Source organism: Cupressus sempervirens, chromosome 5, assembly GCF_028749045.1.
Source record: "Cupressus sempervirens isolate cs-2001-9-10 chromosome 5, ASM2874904v1, whole genome shotgun sequence".
NCBI lineage: Eukaryota > Viridiplantae > Streptophyta > Pinopsida > Cupressales > Cupressaceae > Cupressus > Cupressus sempervirens.
The window spans coordinates 1,026,399,194-1,026,424,802 of NC_143122.1; the positions used below are offsets into that span (position 1 = coordinate 1,026,399,194).

A 25,609-nucleotide genomic window follows, 5' to 3' on the forward strand; every position below is an offset into this window, starting at 1 on the left:
GAGGCCAAGGTGCACCTTGGTAATATGATGTCCGTGCTATTCATGATTGTTGAAGGAATGTTGTGTCTATCATGAAGGATGAAAAAGATCTAATTTAATTCCTTTGGAGGAGGTAGGAAGAAAGGCTAATGTCATGTCCCCAAATTTGAATGTAATAATTAAATTAAATTAATTAATTAACTGGTCTCAAAATTTAAATAATATAATAAAAGGACCTTTAGTTAGCTACTTTAATAAATTAATATGGGCCCAAGTTATTATTTGTATTTGTGGTTCCGATTGATTTAATATTTCTTAGACCTATTTTTATTTTAGTTTCCATTGGTAAATTTTGTCGTCGGCTATCTTTGTACACCCTCAGAAAGGTTTTCCTTGACGGGTATTTAAGCATGATTTGTATGTAGTTGTAGGTATGCAATTTGGATTATTTCTTTGTACTGCGAATTCTTGTCGGGGTTCTCTGTTGTTCATCATTTTGGAAGTGGAAGACCTTCCCTACTTGGCTTTTTTTGGTTTCGGTGGGATTCAACCCTCACCCTATTCCGTCACCTGTAATACTTCGCTTGGATCTGGCAAATTGGAGCATCATCTTTTGGCAAATCTAATTAAGGGTTATATGTGTTCTAATCTCCATTTTTGAGTCTATGTGCAAAATATCATTACTAATTGGTACGAGTGTGTATCTAGCTGGTCTTTGATTTCCTACAAGGTGTTTGTGTTTATCATATTTTATTTTGCATTGCGAACTACATTGTTGAACTTCTTTGTTTTTCTCCTTGCCATAATTACCTTTACTTCACTGTGTAACCTCCTTCTGTATCACTGTATGGACGTACGGCCTTAGCACACCACCATCTTTCCATACAACCCTTTCGGCCTTCAGTTTGTCCATACTGTATGACTATTCTTCCCACCATACGACCTCATTGTCTCCATCTTGCACAATTGCCTCTCCACCTCCACCGTACAGCCACCTCTTCCCTTGTCACCATACGACCCTTCAATCCACTACCATACTGCCACTCGAAGACCACTATACAGTGACTTGTTCCTGCATCATATGACTTCTCACTGCCTACTCTTTGTCGTACAACATCTTTGTGATCCAACATTGCAGTATGGCCTCACTCCATTGTACATTGCCACCCAGAGGAACTACTTGAAGCACTGACAACTTGAATTACTGAAGAACTCCCTAAAGCACTGGCCACCCGAAGCACTAACTTAAAGCACTAGCCACTTGAAGCACTGACTTGAAGCACTGGTCACCTGAAGCACTAAGGGAGAACTACTTGAAGCACTGGCCACCCGAAGCACTTAGGGATACTATTTGGAGCATACGACCAGACTACGTGAAGCACACGACAAGACTACCTAAAGCATAGTTAGGACTTCATAAGGAAATTCTAGAATGGAACATTACAGTGGTAAGAGCAAAAACCATTCAGGAGCATCTTCGAAACCATTCGGAAAATCTCCGAAACTTTCAAAAACATTACCGAAACCTTTTGAGAGCATCTCTGAAACTTTCGAGAACATTCCCGAAACCGTTCGAAACATTACAGTGTTTTCAGAGTAGAAACCATTCGGGAGCATCTCCGAAACTTTCAGGAACATTACCAAAACCGTTCAAAATATTATAGTGGTATTAGAGTTGGTGATCTTGCCAACCTGCTGGGATGATTGAGATATATTGGTATTTGGATCACACTATGGCGCCTGACAACGATGGAGAGTGGTGGTTGAAAGCACTACAAAAGATTGGCAAAGAGCTTAGTGAGGGTGTTGATCTCCCATTAGATATTTTGGAAGTATGTTTGTGTCAGGTGGACCAATTACCTTCAAGATTTATATAGAGAATCCTCTTGCCAATTAAGGATGCCTTAAGTCAACCTAGGCTTTTGAGACACCATGAAAAGGATAAAAGATTGGTAGTTGCAGCATGTCTCAGTGAGGTCTTGAGAATTTTAGTTCCTAAAGCACCGTATGATGATAACACCATGATAGAGATATTGCAATTAATAGTCGATAGCTTTTAGAGTCTTAATGACTTCAGTAGTGACCCTTTTGGTAGGAGATCTACAATATTGGAGAATTGTGCAAATGTCAGAGTAACCTTCTCTTAGATCTCAAATTGCAAAATTTGGTCCATGATATGTTTCATCACTTCTTGGTTACCATCAAGGAAGATCAGGATACTAAGATTTCAGTTGCTATGGAGAGTCTTATGATTTCGTGCATTGAAGAGATGGATGAAATATCCCAACCCATCATATTTATGTTATGGGTTGTTCGTAATCTAGAATGTATCCCCTCTATAGCAGCATATAGATTGGTCAGTAATGTTTTCAAGCATTGTGAAGAAAAACTAATATCTCATTTGCACAAGTGGGAGAAAATGGATGACAATGATAAGAGTGATGCTTTACATAAGGAGAATAAAGGCATGATTACAGGCCACTCCAGGAGGATTTGCTAGATCTTTCTACAACACCAACATGGGGAGAACACCAAAAAAATGAAGAAGTTGCTTGCATGGATCTTGTGAAGACATGGATGAATCAAGTTGTGCCCATCATTGAAGTTGTGCCCTAGACTGTGTCTGTCACGGAGGTTTTGTTTGTTGTTGAGGCTGTGTGTTTGTCACTGAAGCAATGTCCATCATCATGGTCTTGCCTGGTGCTGAGGTTGTATATCCGTCACTGTCCTTGTGTCTATCACCGTCATGTCCATCACTAATGCCGAGTTCGTGTCTATTATCATCATTGTGTCTGTCATCGTCATGTTCATCATTGTTGTGTCTGTCATCATCATGTCCATTACTGTTATGTCTATTACTAATGCCAAGTTCGTGTCCGTCACTGTCATGTCCATCATCGACGCCAAGTTTGTGTCTGTCACCGATGCTGAGTCCGTGTCCATCGTCAAGTTCGTGTTTGTCACCATGACCATCGTGTTTGTCATCATTGTGTCTGTTACCATTGTGTCTATCACCATCATTTCCGTCACCGATGTCGAGTTTGTGTCTAACACCATCGTGTTTGTCACCAATGTCAAGTCCGTGTCTGTCGTCGAGTTTGTGTCCATCACTGTCGTGTCTGTCACCACTGTGTTTGTCACCAAAGCCAAGTCTACGTTCGTTGTTGAGTTTGTGTCTGTCACCATCATCTCCATCACCGATGTTGAGTTTGTGTTTGTCGTTGAGTTCGTATCCATCATCAACGTTGAGTTTGTATCTATTATTGTCCTGTCCATCGATGTCGACTCTGTGTCCATCGTTGAGTTCGTGTGCGTCACCGTCATGTCTGTCACTATTGTGTCCACTACCGACGCTGAGTCCGTGTATGTCGAGTTAGTGTCCGTCAGTGTCATTGTGTCCATTGTTGTCACCGTTGCCATATCCGTCATCGTCATTGTATCCATTGTAATCACTGCCGCCTTGTCTGTTTCCTGTTTGACATTACTGTTATCGTCATGTATGTCTTCATTTTTTTCATTGTTGTCACCGCAACTGTGTTTATTGCCAAGTCCATCATGTTCGTCACCGTTGTTGCGTCCGTCAACAATGTCAAGTCTATATCTGTCATCAAGTGTGTATCCGTCGCCGTAGTTGTGTCCATCGACGATGTCATGGTTGTCTCCATCATCATGTTGTGTCCGTCATTATGGCTGCATCAATAGCAATAGCTACGTTTGTCGCCATTGAGACATTGCTCATTGTCGAGGCTCTATCCATCATTGAGGCCTCAACTGGGTTTTTATGTCCCATTGAGGTTTTATTTGTAGCTAAAAATTTATTTGTTGTCGAGGTACTCTCTATTGAGGTTTTTTTTGCCAAAGTTCCCTTTTTTGAGGTACTCTTTGTTGAGGCTCCCATCATCATGACACCCTTCACTGAAGCTCTTGTCGTTGAGGTACTCACAGTCAAGGCCCTCATCCTTGACATTCTCACCACTAAAGCTCTTTTCAGCAAGGTTTCATCCGTCATAAATATAATAGTGGTCGTTGTGATTGTGGCAATGGCTAAGTTTGTGCTAGCATCAACATCTGTGTGCATGACCGTACCCATAGAGATCTTTGAAAATAATGACGTGAAAGATTTCATCAATTTGTCTCAATGGGATCTTGGTGAAGGATACACCAATATTTATATCAGAGTGGCACAACGAAAGTTTGATAGCAATGTGGTGTTGTTGAGGATTGACGTCATTTCACTTGTCTTGGCTGGGCATTTGATTTGGGACTTAGGAGCTGTTGGTGTTTCGTTTGATGATGGATTGCTTGAGGGCAAGTGATTTTGGGCAGCGAGGATTTGTCATGTCCTAAAATTGAATGTGATAATTAAATTAAATTAATTAATTAACTAGTCCCAAAATTAAAATAATATAATGTAATAACCCCAATAGGTTATAACTTCTTCAAACACCAAAAAATCTTTATACTTCAGTTGTTTGACATTTCGTCAAACACTTTGCAAGCAAGCTCTGATACCACTGTAATAACCCTCCTCAAATCTGCCCTCAAAAATGCTGATGAAAGCTCAAGGAATTTCATCAAACAATTCACATGCAAGGGACGTATGACTGATATAGTATTTCAGCTAGCTTCAAATGACTTTTTTACAATTTGCATCAATGAAAATCTTGTGCTAGAAGACTACAATGGACTACACAATGACCTAACATGAGTGTGCTACTAATTTTGACAATATTCAGTGCATATATATGATCTAAGCATGAGAAATGAACACCTACAGTCAACTGGCATTTTTACAAACAGTTGGTATGCAAACTAACTAGCTGATAAATAATGATATTAAATTGGTTAAATGACACCAGCAACTATTATCTTCTTAATTGCAATGAAAATTACAATGCTCATGAAATATGGCCAAGACTTTGGCATTTACATGGATTACAAAATGATAATGTTGGTATAATGCACACTTACAGCTGAAAGCTTATAACACCCTAAAAAACAATACTAACAAAAGAACCTGGTTGTAGATGGCTGAAATAATTTCCTTCTATGCTGCCCCTTCTGCTTTGCTTTTTTCGAATTGCTTTTTCGACCTGCTTTTTCGTACTCGCTTTTTCAGCCTACTTTTTCGGTTCCGCTTTTTTCGGACAGCTTTTTCGTACCCGCTTTTTTTCAGCTTGCTTTTTCAGTTCTGCTTTTTCGGACTGCTACTATGTTGAATCTCAAGACCATATCTTTCAATGGCGTAAAAATTTCCAGCTTGAAGGGATTTCGTCCTCCAAACTATTGAGACATAATCTCCAGAAAATTTTCCAATTTCTTTGATATTTCCAAGCATGAATAAATGAGAGCTATCCTCTTTCTTTTAATCCCTTCCTCACTTGCTCCACGCTTCCGTCTTGCCAATGTGGGATAATACATGAGTTTTAATATTACTTCTTTTTTTTCCTTTTACAAAGTCCATGTATGTACTCAAAAGGGGAACTCTTGATTTTTTTATAAAGTGACTTTATAAAATATTTTATAATTCAAGTCATTTTATTAAACTAATTAAATATAAAGTTACCTTTTAATATTTATTTATTTGATAACTTTATAAATAATTAACTTAATACCACTTATTTATTTAATTAAAATAATTAATTAGTCATCCTCATAAAATATTCATTATTTTGGACAACCTAATTAATTAAATCAAATTGCCTCCAAAATGGGGACATGACAGTCCGCCTTTCTTGAAATTGCTTGTCCCCAAGCAATGGCTGAACAATAAACCAATTAATCCGCCTGGATCCCAAATGTAGTCATGAACTATACCATTGTTAATTAACATAGGCTCCTGCAATATCCTCTGCAATATAACCAAGAGGAATCCATAATCAAATTGACAGTTACAGCTCAACCAAACTCCAAAATCACAACTGCCACAGTCAAAAACCCACGAGACACAAACTCTTAGAACATCAGAACCCAAGTAAAGTGGGCAAACCAAGCTGCCAACACAGTAAATACCATCAACGCATCCCATTGGCCTATACGGAATGTATAATCCAACTCTGCAACAATGGTGAACGCTCCCAAATGAAACTGTACCAAGTATGGAGAATCTACACACTGTACAACTCCTGCAGTCAACACAACTCTGCAGATCACCGGCCACTGTCTCATAACCATAACTCCTATGCACCGCTGATGGTGAAAAGACATCACAAGATAAACAGCAAGAAATGGAACCCAAACCAAATTTGCCTGTTATCAACTCCTCAACACAAGGATCAAATGCTAATTGATGTACATACCCTGCAGTATAATGCTGATAAAAAGAACCAACCTCAGTCAACAGCTCACCATGAACAAGTGATACAACCCACTGTGACTGATCACCAGCTAAGTCAGGAGATGTCATAGCCAAAGGAGTAGAATCAATAACAACAACTGTTGAAGCATCACTCCCAAACTCCTTCTCTAAGTCATGTATTATCAAGCTGTCAACCGCAAAACCTATCGCCATGTCATGCCCATCACAACTCTCATCCTGTGGCGTCAAACCATCTCATTACTGATGATAAGCACTAGGAATCAAAGTATATCTCTGTATCATCATCTCATCAACATGGTCATCAAAGGTAAATTGACGAGCATGCCTCACAGTGTAATGCCGATAGAATGCGCCAACCTTAGTCAATGGCTCAGACTGCAACCCAGATGAAACTAACTGCAATCGATCACTAACCAAGCTGGAACTGACTACTACCTCCGAAGACATCACCAAGGGAGTAGTATCACTAGCAGGAACCATGCCAACTGCTGGCTCACCAACATTACACATGATCTTTGATACAACATCTCTAGTCTCCGTGCCATCAGTATTAGAGGCCACCACCATGTCAGGCATACCACAAAAATCTGCTGCAACACCCAACTCAACTGAACCTGACTCTAGTGAGAACGAACCCGATATGCCAATGTTAGTATCAAGGATGGATGCATCCCCATCTCCACTGTCTCTGACAATCTCGACCATGGACATCCTCGGATCATCAAACACCATAGCTTGTGACTGTACAAAATCTAGTAAAGACTGCAGTCGCTCTAACTCCATGGTCACCTTAGCCAAATGAAACTGTGACTCCTCGAAAGCCAACTGTGTACTCTCAAGAATCTCAGAAGTCACCTCGAGCTGTTGAGTAAGCTCACTCACCTCATCTTCCTTGGCCAATAATGCTTCGTATGTTGTACTCCCCCACTCCATAAGATAATCTCTGTCGGCTACCAACTGCATATAATTCTATCTCAGAATCCGAATAGCCTCCCATAAAGAGTGGATCTCTGTCAAGGAAAGATAACTGCCTCCCTGCTCATTACTAGTAGGAGAACCCCATCCATAAATTGCTAACAACTGACGAGTAGCATCGAAATGCTCGCAAACGATAGCAATGTCTCGCTCACTAACTCTCAGCTGACTAGACACATGATTGTGTTGGCTGGTCAAACTCCTATACTCTACCCCTGGTACACTGTCCAAAGGAGTAACCTCATAATAGCTATCGTCTGTAATACTGCCATCCAAATTCTGCAGTCCAACTGCTGAACTTGTATCATCAAACGGAGTGACTGAAGCATCAACATAAACCTCCGTATCAAAGGAAACTATTGAGGAGACTAAGTCCTCAAAACTGTCCACAACATCCCCCTGGGTGTCATCTGTAATAATCAGATCCTGGGACTCTTCTATAAACTTTGTCATATCTGAGAAATCATCAACCCATTCCAACAAGAATGGTCGACTGGATACATGAACAATGCCCAACAAAGGTGTGTAAAAACTAATTCCAGCATCAAACAAGTTGCTGGCATGGATGAGAACTACACCTGGCAAACTACTAATCAAGTCCATGATGGTGCAACAGATACTACTACCAAAGAATGATAAATATCTCCGGTCAAAACGATCCCAAGTACTAAGATAAGGATCCCAACATTTAATCCATGAACGGAAACCAACTGGCAATTCAAGTAAACTTCTCACCTGAGTAATGTGAACAATACCAACTGACTTCATGAACCTGTCTACAGTCTCTAAATCCGGAGTGTGAATGCTAGACGTACTCATATCATCATCAACATGTGACCCGGCTGTAAAAGGAAACTGAGTCCTTGCTATATGCGCTAACTCCCAAACTGAACTCACTTCAACACAATGCTCGTCCATATGTTTCTCAGAATCCTAGAGAGCCAACTTCATTGCCTCCATGCCTTCCTTGATATGCTGTAAGTCGTCACAAGAAGAACCTGTTGTGACTCCTTTCTGTCTCTCTTGCAGTTGAATCATCCAAATGTGATTCTCAATCAATCCATGTATCCTATCATGATGAGATAAAGCCGTGACAATATTATTGTCCCTTGTCTTCAGCTGGTGTGCCAAACCAAGTAAAGAGCTATTAGCCTCTATCTCATGTGAAGAAGCATCCAACTGTGCCTGATACTCACTTTCTGCAAAGTCCTGAATGCTCACTTTCTGATCAACTGTACTATCCTCAAACATGACAGTATCCTCAACTGCTGTAACTTCATCCAGCCCAACTGTACTGGAATCACTATCTGTGTCAATCGCACAATCCGGTGTGCCTGTGATATCACCTTCTGGCTCAACCTGCACAACGTCTGTAACCCCTTCTACCTGTAAAGATGATGCAGATAAACCATTACCTGAAGATATGCTAATGTCTCCTTGTATCGAATCAGCATGTCTGTTAAACTCCTCATACAAGTTTCTGCCTGTCATAGGGAAGGTACGATCCTTAGGCCTATCAAAACGTTCAATCAGTCTCTCCTTAAACTCCACATATGAGGTAATGTGTGCATGACCCATAGTGACCATACCATGATGCCACCACTCGTGTGCTAACCCATCCAGGTGAATTGCTGCATACTTAATAGCTTCTTCCTCAGGCATAGGGTTCATTTGAAAGTATGTGTCAAGCCTTTGAACCCAAGCTCTTGCTGTAGACTTCCCCGAGCCATCATAATATGGTAATTGAAGTTTCCCTACTTTCTTTCGTAGCTCATAGCTTTGGTTCTTGTCATGTCCACGAGGCATATGCTTCATCCGCACATCTATATACTCCCTAAAGATAATTGCAGCAGTAAAATCTGACCTCCGGCTTCCCAATATCTCCTTAACTGGTCCTGTATATCAGTGATCTGGGGCTCTGGTACGGGCTGCTCTGGGGCTCTAGGAGGAAATGTGGGAATCATGGGCCTTGAACTCACTGTCCTAGTTTGCTGGGATGCATGACCGAAATTGTTCCCAACTTGTTTGCCTCCATTATGTATCCCATCCTGATTATTACCATTCTGATTATTTCCTCCACCCACATTAGCATTCAACCCCATTTGACGAGCCATCATCTGCATCATAAGCTCCAATCTCTGACTCTGTTCCTGTGCTTTCTGCTCTGCTAATCGCTATCCCTGTGCCAAGGTGTCTAATATCTGTAAGAATCTTTCCTTTACGTGATCCGGACTGATATACATGTTGTCAAACATTTTTTTCTCTTTATCTGGCTATTCCAAATAAGACCTCCACAGGATGGCAGGACTTATAGCTCTGATACCACTGTAATAACCCTAATAAGTTATAACTTCTTCAAACACCAAAAAATCTTTATACTTCAGTTGTTTGACATTTCGTCAAACACTTTGCAAGCAAGCTTTGATACCACTGTAATAACCCTCCTCAAATCTGCCCTCAAAAATGCTGATGAAAGCTCAAGGAATTTCATCAAACAATTCACATGCAAGGGACGTATGACTGATATAGTATTTCAGCTAGCTTCAAATGACTTTTTTACAATTTGCATCAATGAAAATCTTGTGCTAGAAGACTACAATGGACTACACAATGACCTAACATGAGTGTGCTACTAATTTTGACAATATTCAGTGCATATATATGATCTAAGCATGAGAAATGAACACTTACAGCCAACTAGCATTTTTACAAACAGTTGGTATGCAAACTAACTAGTTGATAAATAATGATATTAAATTGCTTAAATGACACCAGCAACTATTATCTTCTTAATTGCAATGAAAATTACAATGCTCATGAAATATGGCCAAGACTTTGGCATTTACATGGATTACAAAATGATAATGTTGGTATAATGCACACTTACAGCTGAAAGCTTATAACACCCTAAAAAACAATACTAACAAAAGAACCTGGTTGTAGATGGCTGAAATAATTTCCTTCTATGCTGCCCCTTCTGCTTTGCTTTTTTTGAACTACTTTTTTGGCCTGCTTTTTTGTACCCGCTTTTTCAGCCTACTTTTTTGGTTCCGCTTTTTTCGTACCTGCTTTTTTTCAGCCTGCTTTATCGGTTCTGCTTTTTCAGACTGCTACTATGTTGAATCTCAAGACCATATCTTTCAATGGGGTCAAGATTTCCAGCTTGAAGGGATTTCGTCCTCCAAACTATTGAGACATAATCTCTAGAAAATTTTTCAATTTTTTTGATATTTCCAAGCATGAATAAATGAGAGCTATCCTCTTTCTTTTAATCCCTTCCTCACTTGCTCCACGCTTCCGTCTTGCCAATGTGGGATAATACATGAGTTTTAACATTACTTCTTTTTTTTCTTTTTACAAAGTCCATGTATGTACTCAAAAGGGGAACTCTTGATTTTTTAATAAAGTGACTTTATAAAATATTTTATAATTCAAATCACTTTATTAAATTAATTAAATATAAAGTTACCTTTTAATATTTATTTATTTGATAACTTTATAAATAATTAACTTAATACCACTTATTTATTTAATTAAAATAATTAATTAGTCATCCTCATAAAATATTCATTATTTTGGACAACCTAATTAATTAAATTAATTAAATCAAATTGCCTCCAAAATGGGGACATGACATATAATAAGGGGACCTTTAATTAGTTATTTTAATTAATTATTATGGGCCCAAGTTATTATTTGTATTTGTGGTTCTGATTGATTTAATATATCTCAGACCTATTTTTATTTTAGTATCCGTTGGTAAGTTTTGTCGTCGGCTATCTTTCTACATCTTGGGAAAGATTTTCCTTGATAGGTATTTGAGCACGGTTTATATGTAGTTGTAGGTATGCAATTTGGATTATTTCTTTGTACTGCAAATTCCTGTTGGGGTTCTCTGTTGTTCGCCATTTCAAAAGTGGAAGATCTTCCCTACTTGGCTATTTTTGATTTCAGTGGGATTCAACCCTCACCCTATTCCGTCACCTGTAATACTTCGCTCGGATCTGGCAAATCGGAGCATCATCTTTTAGCAAATCTAATTGAAGGTTATGTGTGTTGTAATCTCCATTTTTTAGTCTATATGTGAAATATCATTATTAATTGGTGCAAATGTGTATTTAGCTGGTCTTTGGGTTCTTGCAAGGTGTTTGTGTTTACTATATTGCATTTTGCATTGTGAATAACATTGCCAAACTTCTTTGTTTTCCTCCTTTCCGTAATTACCTTTACTTCACCGTACAACCTCCTTCTGTATCACCGTACGGACGTACAACCTCAACGCACCACCATCTTTCCATACCTCCCCTTTGGCCTCCATTTTGTCCATACCGTATGACTGTCCTTCCTTGTGTACAGCCTGATTATCTCCATCCTGCACAATTGCCTCTCCACCTCCACCGTACGACCACCTCTTCCCTTGTCACCGAACGACCCCTTCATTCCACTACCATATGGTCACTCGAAGACCACTGTACAATCACTTGTTCCTACACCGTACGACTTCTCATTGCCTGCTCCTTGAAGTACAACCTCCTTGTGCTCCAATATTGTAGTACAGCCTCACTCCATTGTGCATCGCCACCCAGAGGAACTACCTGAAGCACTGACTTGAAGCACTGAAGAAGAACTACTTGAAGCAGCGGCCACACACAAAGCACTTACATGAAGCACTGGCCACCTGAAGCACTGACCTGAAGCATGAACCTGAAGCATTGACCTGAAGCATTGACTCAAAGCACTGGCCACCCGAAGCACTGAGGGATACTATTTGGAGCACTTAATCAGACTACTTGAAGCACACAACAAGACTACCTAAAGCATAGTACAGGATTTCATAAGGAAACTCTAGAACGAAACATTATAGTGGTATCAAAGCAGAAACTGTTTGGGAGCATCTTCGAAACTGTTCGGGAAATCTTTGAAACTTTTGGGAACATTACCGAAACCGTTTGGAACATTATAGTGGTAGTAGAGCAGAAACCATTCAGGAGCATCTCTGAAACTTTCAGGAACATGACCGAAACCGCTTGGAACATTATATCTAAGAACCTGAGTATAATGAGAACTTAGAACTTGAGAGATCAAATTGCTTCAGATCAAATCATGATGGATTTGCAATAGGTGGCTGAGAAGGTTACCGAGGTTATATAGTTGTTGAAGAATCTAATGAATAGATCTGAATTGGTGGAATTGAATGCTGGTGTCAATCGGATGATGTTACAATAGGTTACTGAAGGAGTGGTGTTAGATGAGAAACACAATCTTGTGGGCAGATAGAGGGTGAGAAGCTAAATGATGTCAGAGGAGTCAAATAGTAGAAGAAGCAAATATTAGTTGTTGGTTGCAGAGGTGACAAAAGAAGAAGCAATTGGTATAGTGAGATGATCAGAGCAGAATGGTACCATATAATGAGAAGTATACTAGGTTGGTGTTGAGCACTTGAATTAACAACAATGGGTATAGTCATGTGCAGAGTCAGTGCAACCATTTTCCTTTTGATGAAGAGGGTATATAGGTTAAGAATGAGCATGCTATTTATGTTCCAAATCTTGTCAGATGTTCATAAGTTCCTCTTATGGAACATCTTCTATTCACCTGGAGTGTTTGATGTAGGAGCATCCTTGCATCACCCAAAAAGATTTCCTTTCAGTTTGTCTGTTTCCTATTCCAGTTGGACAGTTTTCCATTGGTTTAGATAGCGGTTATTCTAGTTAGCTCCTTATGTTGTGTGATCCTTATGGCGTGGTCTAGGCATCGTGGAGATTCTATGTCTAGCTTTGTAACTTGTTTCGAGGTTTCTAGATGAAGTTATCTTATGATTGGTCGGTCCTATATTTTCTTTCCTGTTCTTCATCCAAGGTGGTGTGATTTGGCTTGTGATGGAATTTCATGACATGTGATGCTAATTTATGTATTGTTTTATGATGTTATATGTATGGCTGACTCTCTTGTGTATCCATGTGACATTAGGTATCTATTTGGGGATGTTCTTATGGAGTTGAGTCCCGACCTATAGGTTTGTAATATGTTTCCTTTATCTTGGAGATTGTTGATTGGATAAGCCAACCTGTGGCTAGTGATCTTCTATATAAGTAGGGTAATAGTTGCAGTTTAGGAGTCATCTTAATAATCGGACGGTAGCTCTCAGATGGAAGATTGGTAAATGAGCAGAGTGAATAGATCTGATAGTGATGATTGGGAATAAGGTTTATGTCCTAAATTTCTAATCTGCATTAGTAAGCCAACATAATGACAATTGAAGTTCTTGTTTCCTTATATTGCTAGTGCTTTGTTTTTTTGTTTTGTCATTTCTGTTGTGGTGTTTTTGGATGCTAGATTGGACATCTCATTTGGGACTTCTTCCATTTTGACTGCATTGATTGCAAATTGCTGTGTATGGTTAGTTTGAATCTCATTTTGGGTATAGTTCGATTGCGGATGTTCCTTTGGATTTGCAAGTATTGGGTATTTGGATGGATTTTTTACAATATGAAATTTTTTCAGAACATTAAAAGTTTGCACTGAAGATCATTTCATAAGGAATTTTTCTATCCGAGGATTATCTGTCGTTATCATTGTCCTTAAGAGTTAGAAGTAGTTTGGATTCCCTAACCCTTTCCCTTTTATATTTTGTTGGAGTTTAAGATAGATTAGCAAGAAAGCATCACTTAAATGGCTATATCAGATGTTTAAGTTCAAGCAGCTTTTTAAGAAAAAGATTTGATAAATCCAGGAATATATTATAAGTCTCATTGTGAGAACCAGCAAAATCACATAAATTCACTGAGTCTATCCAACATAAAGTCACATGTTTTGGGCTACCTTATTTTATTGCATAGTTTAGCATTTGAGGTTTTGTTGTTCAAGAGAGGACATAATATTGGTATCTTATTTTGTGTTGATGAGTGTCACAGAACTTGGTATCTTATTCTGTGTTGGCAAGTGTCACAAAACACCCATCAACACTATCAAACCTTTAAAAAGCAGTCATAATAATATGAAAATTCACTTTTGAAATTCTGAGGAATACACTGTAGTCTACTGCTGATATCTTGACTTAAAACTTGGTGAAATGATGATGAAACCCTAGGAATTTTCTGAAATTAATTGTTAAAATGATGGATGTGTCAAAATTGAAACATAGCAGCCTAGAAGAGTATGAACAGCAGTGTGATTGATGAAAATTTCTGAAAATTGAGCACAGAATCCTAGGTACTACAACATCACTTGAAAATGAGTTTTGATGATGTAAAACTTTCTTGAATATGAAGAAAACCTTTCTGGAGATCACTGAAATGATGACCTTTAGCAGACTAGCCCCTATCAAATTCAAAAATCTGTGGACCTTTAAGGAATATTGAAGAAAGATAGAGGAATGGACTTTTATATGCATATCATTCATAGTTTTAGCTTGCTTCTGCTTCTACAGATTTTCGTACATATAGAGAACTTTCTGTTCCTTATATATTAAAGCAAAAAGTGTTGTCTGTTTTCAAAAATCTGTCGTCTCTATTGCAGTGCAGGTTTCCTCATATGAATATGTCTTTTGTCAGTTGAAAGTAGTTTGCCTTTCGATTGATGAACATGTTTATTGGAAACCTTAGTCAACCTCCAGAATGAATCTACAAGGGAGAGTATCTTTGAATTTTGAATGATCAGTGTATTCAGCCTCTGTGGCATGCACTATTGAATGCCTAAACACTTATAGTATTGTTTATTGATTTTGAATTATGCTACTCTATATTGCTTTGCATATTTGTAAATCTTAACACTTGTATCCCTTTTCTATGTAGTGCACCTATCTACACCATTGCAAATTTTTGTCTTCCTGAACAAGAAGTGAAAAAAGAGATGATGGGCTTACAATGGTTATTTTTAGAAACTCGTTCTTTTATTTATGAGGGTGCACTGTGTTCTCTTACATAGGGAGAAAAATTTAATGCACATTTCATGTTAGCCTTCTAAAGATCACCCCTCTATTGTTTCACATCTTTTGAAATATATATTCTCATTCCTAGAGGCATGCGCCACTGCACTATGCACTGATTTGATAACTTGAAGATTTTGAAGTCTTCACATAAGTGTGCTCCTTTATGCTGAGTGAATTTTTTCAGGACCTGATGAACTTTGGCCCTTATATTTGTCGTCCAAACTCTAATTTTCACTTTGCCAGATGCATTGGGAAACTCATTTTTTTGGCTGTACAAGCAAACCAATTAGAGATGGCACAAATGACATCACCATATGGTTTGAAATGATTGATGATTTAAGAAACAAGTTTAAGCTTAGAATGTAAGTATGATTATTTTTGGTATGGATACAACAAAGTGTATGTTACTTGTTACATTGGAACTTCGATACAAGTCTAATTTTACAAGAAAATGTATGAAATGCAATATTTTTAAGATTTAAATCAATTTAGACAAACATGGGTATTTTTATGCAATGTAATGGCTGTTGTCAATTAGATATAACTGAATTTTTTTCTGCATATAGTTTCTGTTCAATTTAAGGGTGTTTCTAAGTGTATTTTTCTTATTTTGTTCAGGCTGATAATAACTGTTTATGCTCTGTCAGAGTTCCTATGATTCACTGTTGTCAGTGCTGATGCTTATTGTGGGAGTGACCTTTACAACAACTCTAAGGCACATACGACCTATGTTTTGGAATTCCAGGAAAAGGTAACTATTCCTTTAATTGAAGGGTTACAAAATAGTGGTTGGAAAACATATCATTTTTTTGGAAATATAAAGTTAAGTGGTCTTGCAAGTTGGTTTAAGTTTCTAACGATCAAGATTTTCATTAGAACAATTCAGTATCTTCAGAAATATCATGGCCTGTTGAAAATTGGTGATTTGTTTTCTTTTGTATGTCATTTCTTCTGTCTTGCATCGAAGTGTAGTCATCTTTATAACTTCATTTCTTGAATTCTGCTCACCATGACTTGAGTTGGATCTCAGACAGAAACATGTTGCACTTCTGCAGCTTGCATATGATTAGATAACTCCTGCTTATGTGGTGAAAGGCAATGGAGTGGAGGAATGTCCGAAGGATTACCTGTTCATGAGGAATGAGACTCTTATAAGTGTCAAATATTTTTGTGCAGAGTAGGTGATTTCTAAATTTCATTGCTCATTTCACAAGGAAGGTATGCTTAATGTTGGATTATTATGTTGAGGTGCAGAGTCGTGGTTGCAATGTATGGGTGTTGTATGGAAAACCTTTGAAGATGGGCTATGATAATTCTTTTGTGGTTAGGTGCACTATTAGCACATATCAAGGTTTTCTTGTGAGGAGCATTAGTGAGAAACACATTTAGACAATCGTGTGTGTGAGAAATACATTAGTTTTTGAAAGAAGACTTCTTATTTTTCTAGTTGGATCTGGTGCAAGATAACAGCTCACTCCTTAACAAGCTTTGGCTCCTTGCAAGATAACCTTTGGTTTGATGATGAGTGTAAGTCTTTCCAGTGCTCCCCGTGTGCCTCTTTTGCTGCCAGTTCCCCTTCTTACACTCAGATGCGTTCGTCGTACCACCGCTTTCTTTGTCACAAGAAGCGGTTGTTCATTGATATGTAGTGTAGATCTCTCTTCGATACGCTTGCCCGTGACTTGAAAGCCTTCTGGCGTACCATGTTCCCTCGCCTCCCTCTCCCAGTCTCCACCCTTGACTGGCACTCTTTTTTGTCCCATGCCTCCACTTTGTACGATATCCCTAGCCAACAGCCCATTCATCCTACCCCCCTCCACCCATTGCCATCTTTTTACTCCATCCATCGTCAGCGAGGCCATCAAACTTATGAGATGTAGCAGAGCCGTGAATGAGGAAGGTTTTCAAGCGAAGCTTTTCAAGCTCAGTGTCCCAATTTTGTGCTCCTTTCACCCGATGCTCTTTAACAAAGTAGTGTGTATTGGGTTCCTTGCTTCTTGGTTGAGACACGTGATTTATCTGATCTACTAGTTCGGGTTGGTTTTGGACCCCGACAACTATAGAACCATCATGATTGGACACACCTTTGCCAAGCTTTATGCTACTGTCTTGAACACTATCCTCTCCAAATAGCTTGACATGAGGTAGATTCACGCTAGAGGGCAGGCGGGGTTTCGTTTTAACTTCCAGACTATGGAACACATTGTGACTTTCAGACTATCATTGAGGAGACATGATATCGCCCTATGAAAGTCTACTATTATTTTGTAGACTTTTGTAAGGCTTTTGACTCTTTTCCTCGGGGGACCCTTTTCCCGAGACTCAGGGACATTGGTATTTCAAATATTCTCTTGACAACAATTATGAGACTCTATGAGACCATGGTTGGTAGATTTAGGACTCCGAAGGATTTTTCTAGAACAGATTCGGAGTACCATCAGCATGAAGCAGGGTTGCACCCTCTCCCCCACCTTGTTTGGTATCTATATTGATGAGTTGGAGACCTTTCTCCTTGAGACTTCTCTCTTCGATGATGGCTATTACTTACACCAAGTTATGATCTCTATTCTCCTATTTGTAGATGGTGTGGTTTTGCTGGCCTCCTCTCTGGAGGGGCTCCAGAGGCTTATTAACAGAATGGCTTCTTTTTGCGATCAACGTTAGCTTGTGGTGAACCTGAGTAAAACTTGGGTTATGGTTTTCAACGGACTTAAGACCTCACATCTTCTCTTTAGCTTTCGGGGCCATCCGATTGAGATTGTCTACTCATATACTTATCTCAGGGTCAAGTTCTCTTGCCCTTGCTTTAGCATGAGACCTACTCATCTACCCTAGGTGGCCAAGGGTATGGGCTCCCTCGCCTTTATTGAGAAACAATGTTTCATACATCACTTTTAGGACACCAAGTCCAAGTTATCTCTCCTGGACTCCTTGATCAGACCAACAATTTTATATGGCTTAGTGATTTGGGCACCTTCTCTTCTGGATTCTGATTGGGCCTCGATTGAGTGGGTTCAGACCCTTCTCCTTTGTCGGATTATCCGCTATTACCGTTACACTTTGCACAATATTATTCTGGCTGAATTTGGGGCTCATCCATTTCAGCTTAGTGCTATCTTTGATCTGATTTGGTTCATCCACCGCCTCAAAGACTTTGCAGACTCCACTGATGGTCATCACAAATACTCCTACCTTGCTTACTGCTCCTTAGTTGGCATTGCTAGTTTTGCTAGGGGATCTAGGGCTCGTAGTTGGTAGACCTAGGCTACTACCTTATTGAGTTTAGTTGGGATTGACATTGATCATCTTCCGCTATATTAGTTCTCCCTAGATGCTTCTGTCCATCACCTCCCCTCATAGCAGGAGTTGAATAGGTATGTCAGACTTGACATAGACAGACAATACATCACCATGACCTGGACTAACCCTCCTAGGGTTTTGGACCCACGGATGGCCTTTTATTCGGAGCACTTCCTAGATATACAAGATGAGATTATTGTGAATCCCTGGTACTTGAGTCAACGCTGGAGTCACGTCCTACGCATCTTCTTGGGGTCGTTCAGAGTCGGTTCCCACTATCTTTGGTGCTAGACAGATCACCACATGCCCCAAGAGGATCGGATTTTCCACCTTTGTACTTGATCTAAGGCTGAGACTGAGTCCCATTTCATTTTCAGGTGCCCTATCTACTATGAGATTAGAGGCAGGTTCTATTGCCTTTTCAGAGACTGTAGATCCTTTTCAACCTTCTTTAGCTATTCTAACTAGTGGTGTTTAGCTCTTGATCTTTGAGAGACCTCCCAACTATGGGATCATACTTTACAACTCATGCTTCCTCAGAGTTAGACCTTCGATCAGCTCATCACAACTTTTTTTTCCGTTCTTATCCCTTTCGTGTGGTACAAAATGACAACTCACTACAACCATCTCCGGACATACTAGATCAGTTAGATCTCGACATTGTTTTCACAGATGATAGCACCCTACTTCTAGTGCTTCCCTGAGACAGCCCCAAACCCCTTTTTGTATTGAGCCTTATCCTTTAGTGCTTGACTTCTTTTCACCGATCAAGAATCCCTAGTCCTTCTTGTCTTTTGTTCCCTTTTGTTGGTTTCATGTTAAGCACTTTCTCGGACACCGTTTGGTGCGCCAACTATTTCGTTCTTTATTGTATTGTTGTATCCTCCAGTCCCTTAGATCCTAGTTGGTCTCTTGTTGGACATTAATATTTTTATCATATCTTATCGGGGTAAAAGGCTTCTTTGCTTATTTGAGTGGTTTCATACTCATTTAGAATCAGTGTACCCTGGGAATGGCCCCTCCCCCTCCTCTGCCAAAAAAAAGAAAAATACCTAGTGCTCTTGGAATAGGGACGCATTGGGGATGTGGGGATTGCATTCTGGTGCCCCCAGCGATGCCCATTCCACCTTTGGAAATGCAAGGACTTACCTATGTTCCTGGAGTGCTCAGTGGGATGCATCGATATCCCTCAATTGTTTCAGGAATGCCTATAATGTTCCGCTTATAAAATAAATCATTAATCAAACTATTGTTAATGGACCAATTGATTTAATATATCCTGGACCCATTTTTATTTTTGTTTCTATAGTTTGTGTCGCTATCGGCTATCTTTGTACACCCTCGGAAACTTCTCCCTGATGGGTATTTAAGCATGGCTTGTAGGTAGTCATTAGGTATGCCTTTTTTGGATTATTTCTATGTATTGTGAATTCTTGTTGGAGTTCTGGATCGTTATCAATTTTGATAGTGAAAGATCTTCCCTATTTGGCTTGTGCAGTTTCAGTGGGATTCAACCCTCACCCTATTCTAGCGTTGCATGTAATACTTCGCTTGGATCTGGCAAATTGGAGCACTATTTCTTGGCAAATATCAATTGAAGATTATTTGTGTTTCAAACTTTATTCTTGTTTGGATTTATTTCATGAATTTGGATCCATAAGTTGGTGATTATAGAAATTAGCATTTCCCTTTCATTTCGTACATCATCTGCCATTGTAGCCCAGCATAATTAGCCATACATCTTCCCATCCCCCTCGTATACAGCCATCTATGCCTACCATACGGCCATTTTCTTGTCTCCTGCTTTACCTCCAGCTACTGTATGTCTTGCGCTAGCCACTATACGACCCTCTCTTTCTATCGTATGACCTTCATCAGTGTGGCCAACTACATACCCCTCCACCGTACGACATCCACTGCCCTAATCGCACATTGTACGACCATCACCAAGTTGCATACTGTACAACATTTGGATGTTCAACATACAACCCTCAAAACACGTATGACTTGTCCTTTTCCCTTCCAACTAGGTGTACGGATTCCCTTGCATCATACGGCCATTTCAATGGTCTAAAATCTGAATTGCAAATTGAAAGAAGACCATCAAATAGAGGGAACATAGGGAACGGATCATTATAGTTGTATCAGAGCTTCGATCCTGCGAGGGAGTTTATAGCTAGAAGAGAAGAACCCATTACGTGGATATGGTTGTTGTACTAGAACCCAAAGCTGCTGAACTCGTGGCACTACCGAGAGAACTTGCAAAAAATCAAGAACAGAGCAATGACACTCAGCGACTCATCGAAGAGACTCTCAAGAAGTTGGCAGACAATAAAATATCCAAAGAACAAAATGGTCACAGTGCGGACTCAGTGTCGGGTAAAACAAACCCTCATCTAGCATACTCTCAACCTTCCATGCCATCTTTTCCCCCACGAATGGAGACGCCACCCAGAGGGAAGCAACCGTCTATTGAAGAAATGCAAGAACAACTGAGAGAAGACTGGAAGAATGCGAATTTCGAGGAAGATATATCCTACAAAGATTATGCAGATCTATGAATGAGATATTCAAGAGGCGAAAACAAAGGATATTTAAATGATAATCTTAGAAGGAAGTTGAGTAAAGTAAATTTTTCTCCATTTGATTGATCCAGACCCATATCCGCACAAGTGTGGGTAATGAAGGCCGATACTTTCGGCTTAATCCCATGCTAGAAGTGTTGTCGGTAAAATTATAAAATAGTTGACAGGTAGATTAGCATGTAGTCGGTAATTGTTATGTAGCTGACAGGCACCTTCGGGAAGGTTATTGGGAATGGTATATGTACAACTTTGGATCATTGTTGTAATCATCATTGGAAGCACTATTTAATCTCTTCGGCATATATGCGAATAATAAAAGGAATACTGTTGTGTTACATATTCTTGTCTATTGTCTGCATGCATAATCTATTTACCCCATACAGTAAACATTTGGCGCTGTTGCTCAATGGACTTGGAACAAAGGCAAAGGAATGAAGACTAATGCGAATCAGCTTAACAAGGATAGAATTAAGATAAAGGGAAAAGATGGAGGTTTCAGCAGATTGCCGATGGACACCGAAGCATCGAGGAATTGTTGGAAGAGACTCGACAGCGGTTGAACTTGGTGGAAGAAACAAGGGAGGAATTTCTAAACTTGTATATGCCAAAGGAAGAGAATCCAGATGGAAGGGAATCAACTCGCACAGCTTGGAGTGTTGAGGGAGAACGAGTGTGGAGTGAACTCTTTGTCCATGGTACACTTCCGAAAGGACTTGAGGAAAACCCTTTTTCACCAAGTAACACGGATGTTGGAAATAAGACAACTGTTCGAAACAGTACGGGTGTGCAGAACAGCACTTGTGTGCCGAACAATGCAAGTGTTCAGAATAGCGCGAGTGTGCAACAAGTACCTCCAATTCGAATAGTAATGGTTGGACCAAAGGAAAAATTGCCAAAGCTTGATGGTGATGGAACGACCGATCCAATCAGACACTACAAGACATGCAGAACAATTTGGACTGTGAATGGCGTAATTGACATAGATGAATGGGTCTGACAATTTCTAGCAACCCTAAGGGGTGTAGCAGTTGATTGGTTTGCCGATGCTGATCCCCAAAATTAACTACATGGGCGAGAGTTAAAAAGGAATTTATCACCGAATTTCAATTGCTTCGAGATGACAATGAGATCGTAGCAAAAATCTACACCACAAAGCAAGGGAAAAATGAAATAGTCCGTGTATATGCCAATGCCAAAAAACTAAAAGAATTAATAAATAAAATGGAAAGTAAGCTAGCAAATGGTTTGAAAAAGAGGTGGTTCATTGAAGGACTACGCCCGAAGTTAAGGAAGAAAATGAAGATTGTACCACCATCATCATACACCGAAGCATACAATCGGGCGATGGACTTAGAGAGTGAACAAAAAATGAAAAAGAAGAAAATTAGCTCATCTGACTCAGATGACGCATCTTCGGAAGAAGATAGTAGTGATGACAAAAAGGGCAGCAAGAAGGTCCGAACTCTTTAGAAGGATATGATCAGAATGATGATGGAATTCAAGAATATGCAGAAAGAGATGAAGGGAAATGAGCTATGGTGCACAAAATGCAAGATAGAAAGTCACACAAAGGGATCTTGTTTGAAGAACCAGTTTTGTGAGATCTGTCAAATTATGGCACATTCCACAAAAGAATGCCCCTTCAATATGAAAACAAGAGGAAATCAACAAGTGCTCCTTATGCAGCCAGCTTCCATGTCAGGAGGGAACAAAAACACAAACAATGATGGTGCCACTTTGGGTGGATACAAAAATAATAGCAAAGGGAAAAACAACAATACCAACAATAATAATGGGGGCCGCAACCGAATTCAGTACGATGCGAACGGTTGCTCGATGGTTCAATGTTGAGTATGCAATTTGTGGGGCCACTTTGCATGGAACTGTACATCAGCAAATACACCAAAGTTGTTATGCTGATGGTGCGGTCCTGGAGATCATGAAGATGCCAAGTGTCCGAAATCAGGAGTGAATTTGATCAGCATCGGTGCGGACGATGAAGAAGTCTTAGTAATCACCCATAAACAAGCAAAACTGTACCTTGACCCGACGGAAGAAAAGAAGAGATTGGAAGAACGCGGGCTAAAATTGAGAAAGCAACGCAAGCACAGAAATCACAATTGAAGGACACTACCGGTACCTCAACAAGGAATTGCGCAGAATAGAACATTGTATGACAGATATTACAAACTGAAGTACTAGTCAAAATAAACGATTTGTTGTTCACAATGCCTCAACTTCGATCGACACTCACAAACATCGCCTCAACTGCCAAACCATCGGGAGAATATAGAAGGGAAAAGGAAAGCAGAGGAAGTACATTGGACCTAATGCTGCTAGCCTTCACATCCGGATGGCATCCGACAGTCATAGAGATAGGCATATTAGGAATGGTCCTTTCAAACACAATTGTGGATGGAGGATCAAGGGAAAATGTCCTAACAGAAGATACCTAGAAGAAGTTGGGATAGTCGACATTGTGGCCACCTACGTTCCAATTACTAACAGCGGACCAACATGGAATTAAACCTCTCGGCGTCCTAATGGCACAACTAGTGACTATTGAAACAGTCGTTCCTACTCAACTTCGTCATCATCCCACTGAAAAGGAGAGGATATGACGCCATTTTGGGCCGAGGATGGCTCGTTTAAGCAAGGGTTAAGCATGATTGGAAGAAGAATACACTATCAATGGAAAGCAAGGGATGATGATTCATTATTGATTTACACACACAAATGGTGGGTGAAGAAGCTGTATCATCTAATTCCGAAGAAGAGGATAAAGGAAAGTAGTGATTGGAACCCAATGAGGAAGAAGCCCTATGGTTGGAAGGTGGATTGACGGATGATAATTTGGATTCGGTGAACGGCCTTTTCCATTGTTAGATGGAGGATTACGAGCTCTTTCCGAGCTATAATATGTTAAGGGTCGATGAAGGTGAGAAAGAAGAGGGAAATGAATGTCCGAAAAAATACAAAGAAGTGGAAGAAGGAAAGGCGGTTACGATAAAAGCTGAGGGAAGAGTATACAGTACGAACTTAGAAGAAGGAAAGATTACACCGTATGGTACATAATAAATGGACCGTGTAGAAAGAAAATGTTACGTTGAACCACAAATTTATTAGAAAGGTGCCGACAACAAGGAAAACATATCGTACGGTCTGCATAGGAAACAAAGAGGAAGGGCTTAATATAAGCTTCAGCAGTATGGAGTGAAAGTTCTAAAATCAAGAATACAGCTATTGACAGCAAGGAGTGGCAGCTGATGAAATTCATAGTACTAAGTTTTGAGAACAAGCTTGGAGATATGGAAAGTCTAAGGGGTGGATGGTATAATTTAATTAAACTAGATGAGGGACAACTGCAGGCACAATGGGCCATGGAAGTTAGACAAAATAGGCGGAAGCTATGGCATGAGAAGCATTTGAAATTGAATAAATTTTAATCGGGCCAGTTGGTATTAAAGTATAGCGGACGAAACGAAATCAAACCAGGGAAGTTTAAAGTGAAATGGGTTAGACCATACCAAATCCGAGAAGTATGTGATAACAAAGGAATAAAGTTATGGACACTGGACGAGCAGGAAATTTTGGAAATGGTGAACGGTTCGAAGTTGAAAATATATCATATGTGACCTGTTCTGTTGTCGACGAATATTGAGGAGCAGTAAATTTTTTTTTTTTTAAAAAGAAAGAGTTATTAAAGCTCACCGTACGACTAACTGAGGGCCACTGTACGGTGTTTTGTGCCCCACCGTACGGAGTGTTGTTTGTGCCCCTCGTACAAGGTTTTAAGTTCCCTTGTATGGAAAACTAAGATCACCTGGCAGACTGCCTCACTGTACGGAAATAGATCAGAAGTTGAGATGAGCCACCAAACGGCTTCGAGCCCATACTGATTTCTAATTCCATTGTACGGTGACTTGAAGCATAGCAAGTGTAAGTAATCACTGTACAACAATTCTTTAGCATATGGTGGGCACCATACGGTGACTTGAAGCATAGCAGGTGTTGATAAAACCATCAAACAACTTATTTAGTGGTGTTATCCATACGGCTCTTGCAGGTAGCACTTTCAACGCATTCATGGCAACGCCTTCCTCCATCCAACCATAGCACAACCATGTTTAGGGGTGTGCAGGTACAAACGCCGAAACTCATCTAACGCAGAACGAATTAACGCCTTTAAGGGATGGGCACAGAAATCAGACTTTGTACCATTGGGCTGTTTACCACGAACTCTTGCAGGCATTTGCAGTGATTTGTCTGAATTGTTTAACCATACAACAAAAGCTGACAGATCAGCAAAAGGAAGCAGTTAGAAGAGGAACAAAAAGAAAAAAGAAAAAAAGAAAAAAAATGACAAATAAAAAATGTTTAGAATGAATAATATTTGATGCTAAAGGGAAGGGAAAGACATAAACAGGTAGAAAATGCAAGCAGTTGCCAGAAAGAGTGTGGAATCAGAAGAAAATCACAAAAATGGTGTGTTCCATGAAGTTTTGTGTGGGTTTGAGAGTG

The 25,609-nt window shown here is 39.7% G+C and overlaps 1 protein-coding gene across 7 annotated transcripts in view; it reads left to right on the forward strand.

Annotated features, from left to right (window-relative positions):
• The window catches only part of LOC149559432 (uncharacterized), a 291,923-nt gene that overhangs the window by 208,224 nt on the left and 58,090 nt on the right, over positions 1–25,609 (forward strand). For all 7 annotated transcript variants that reach the window (XM_089833327.1, XM_089833332.1, XM_089833329.1 and 4 more), the window contains one exon: positions 15,851–15,954. In XM_089833327.1, coding sequence (XP_089689453.1) covers positions 15,851–15,954 — 104 coding nt within the window. The remainder of the gene's footprint in view (positions 1–15,850; positions 15,955–25,609) is intronic.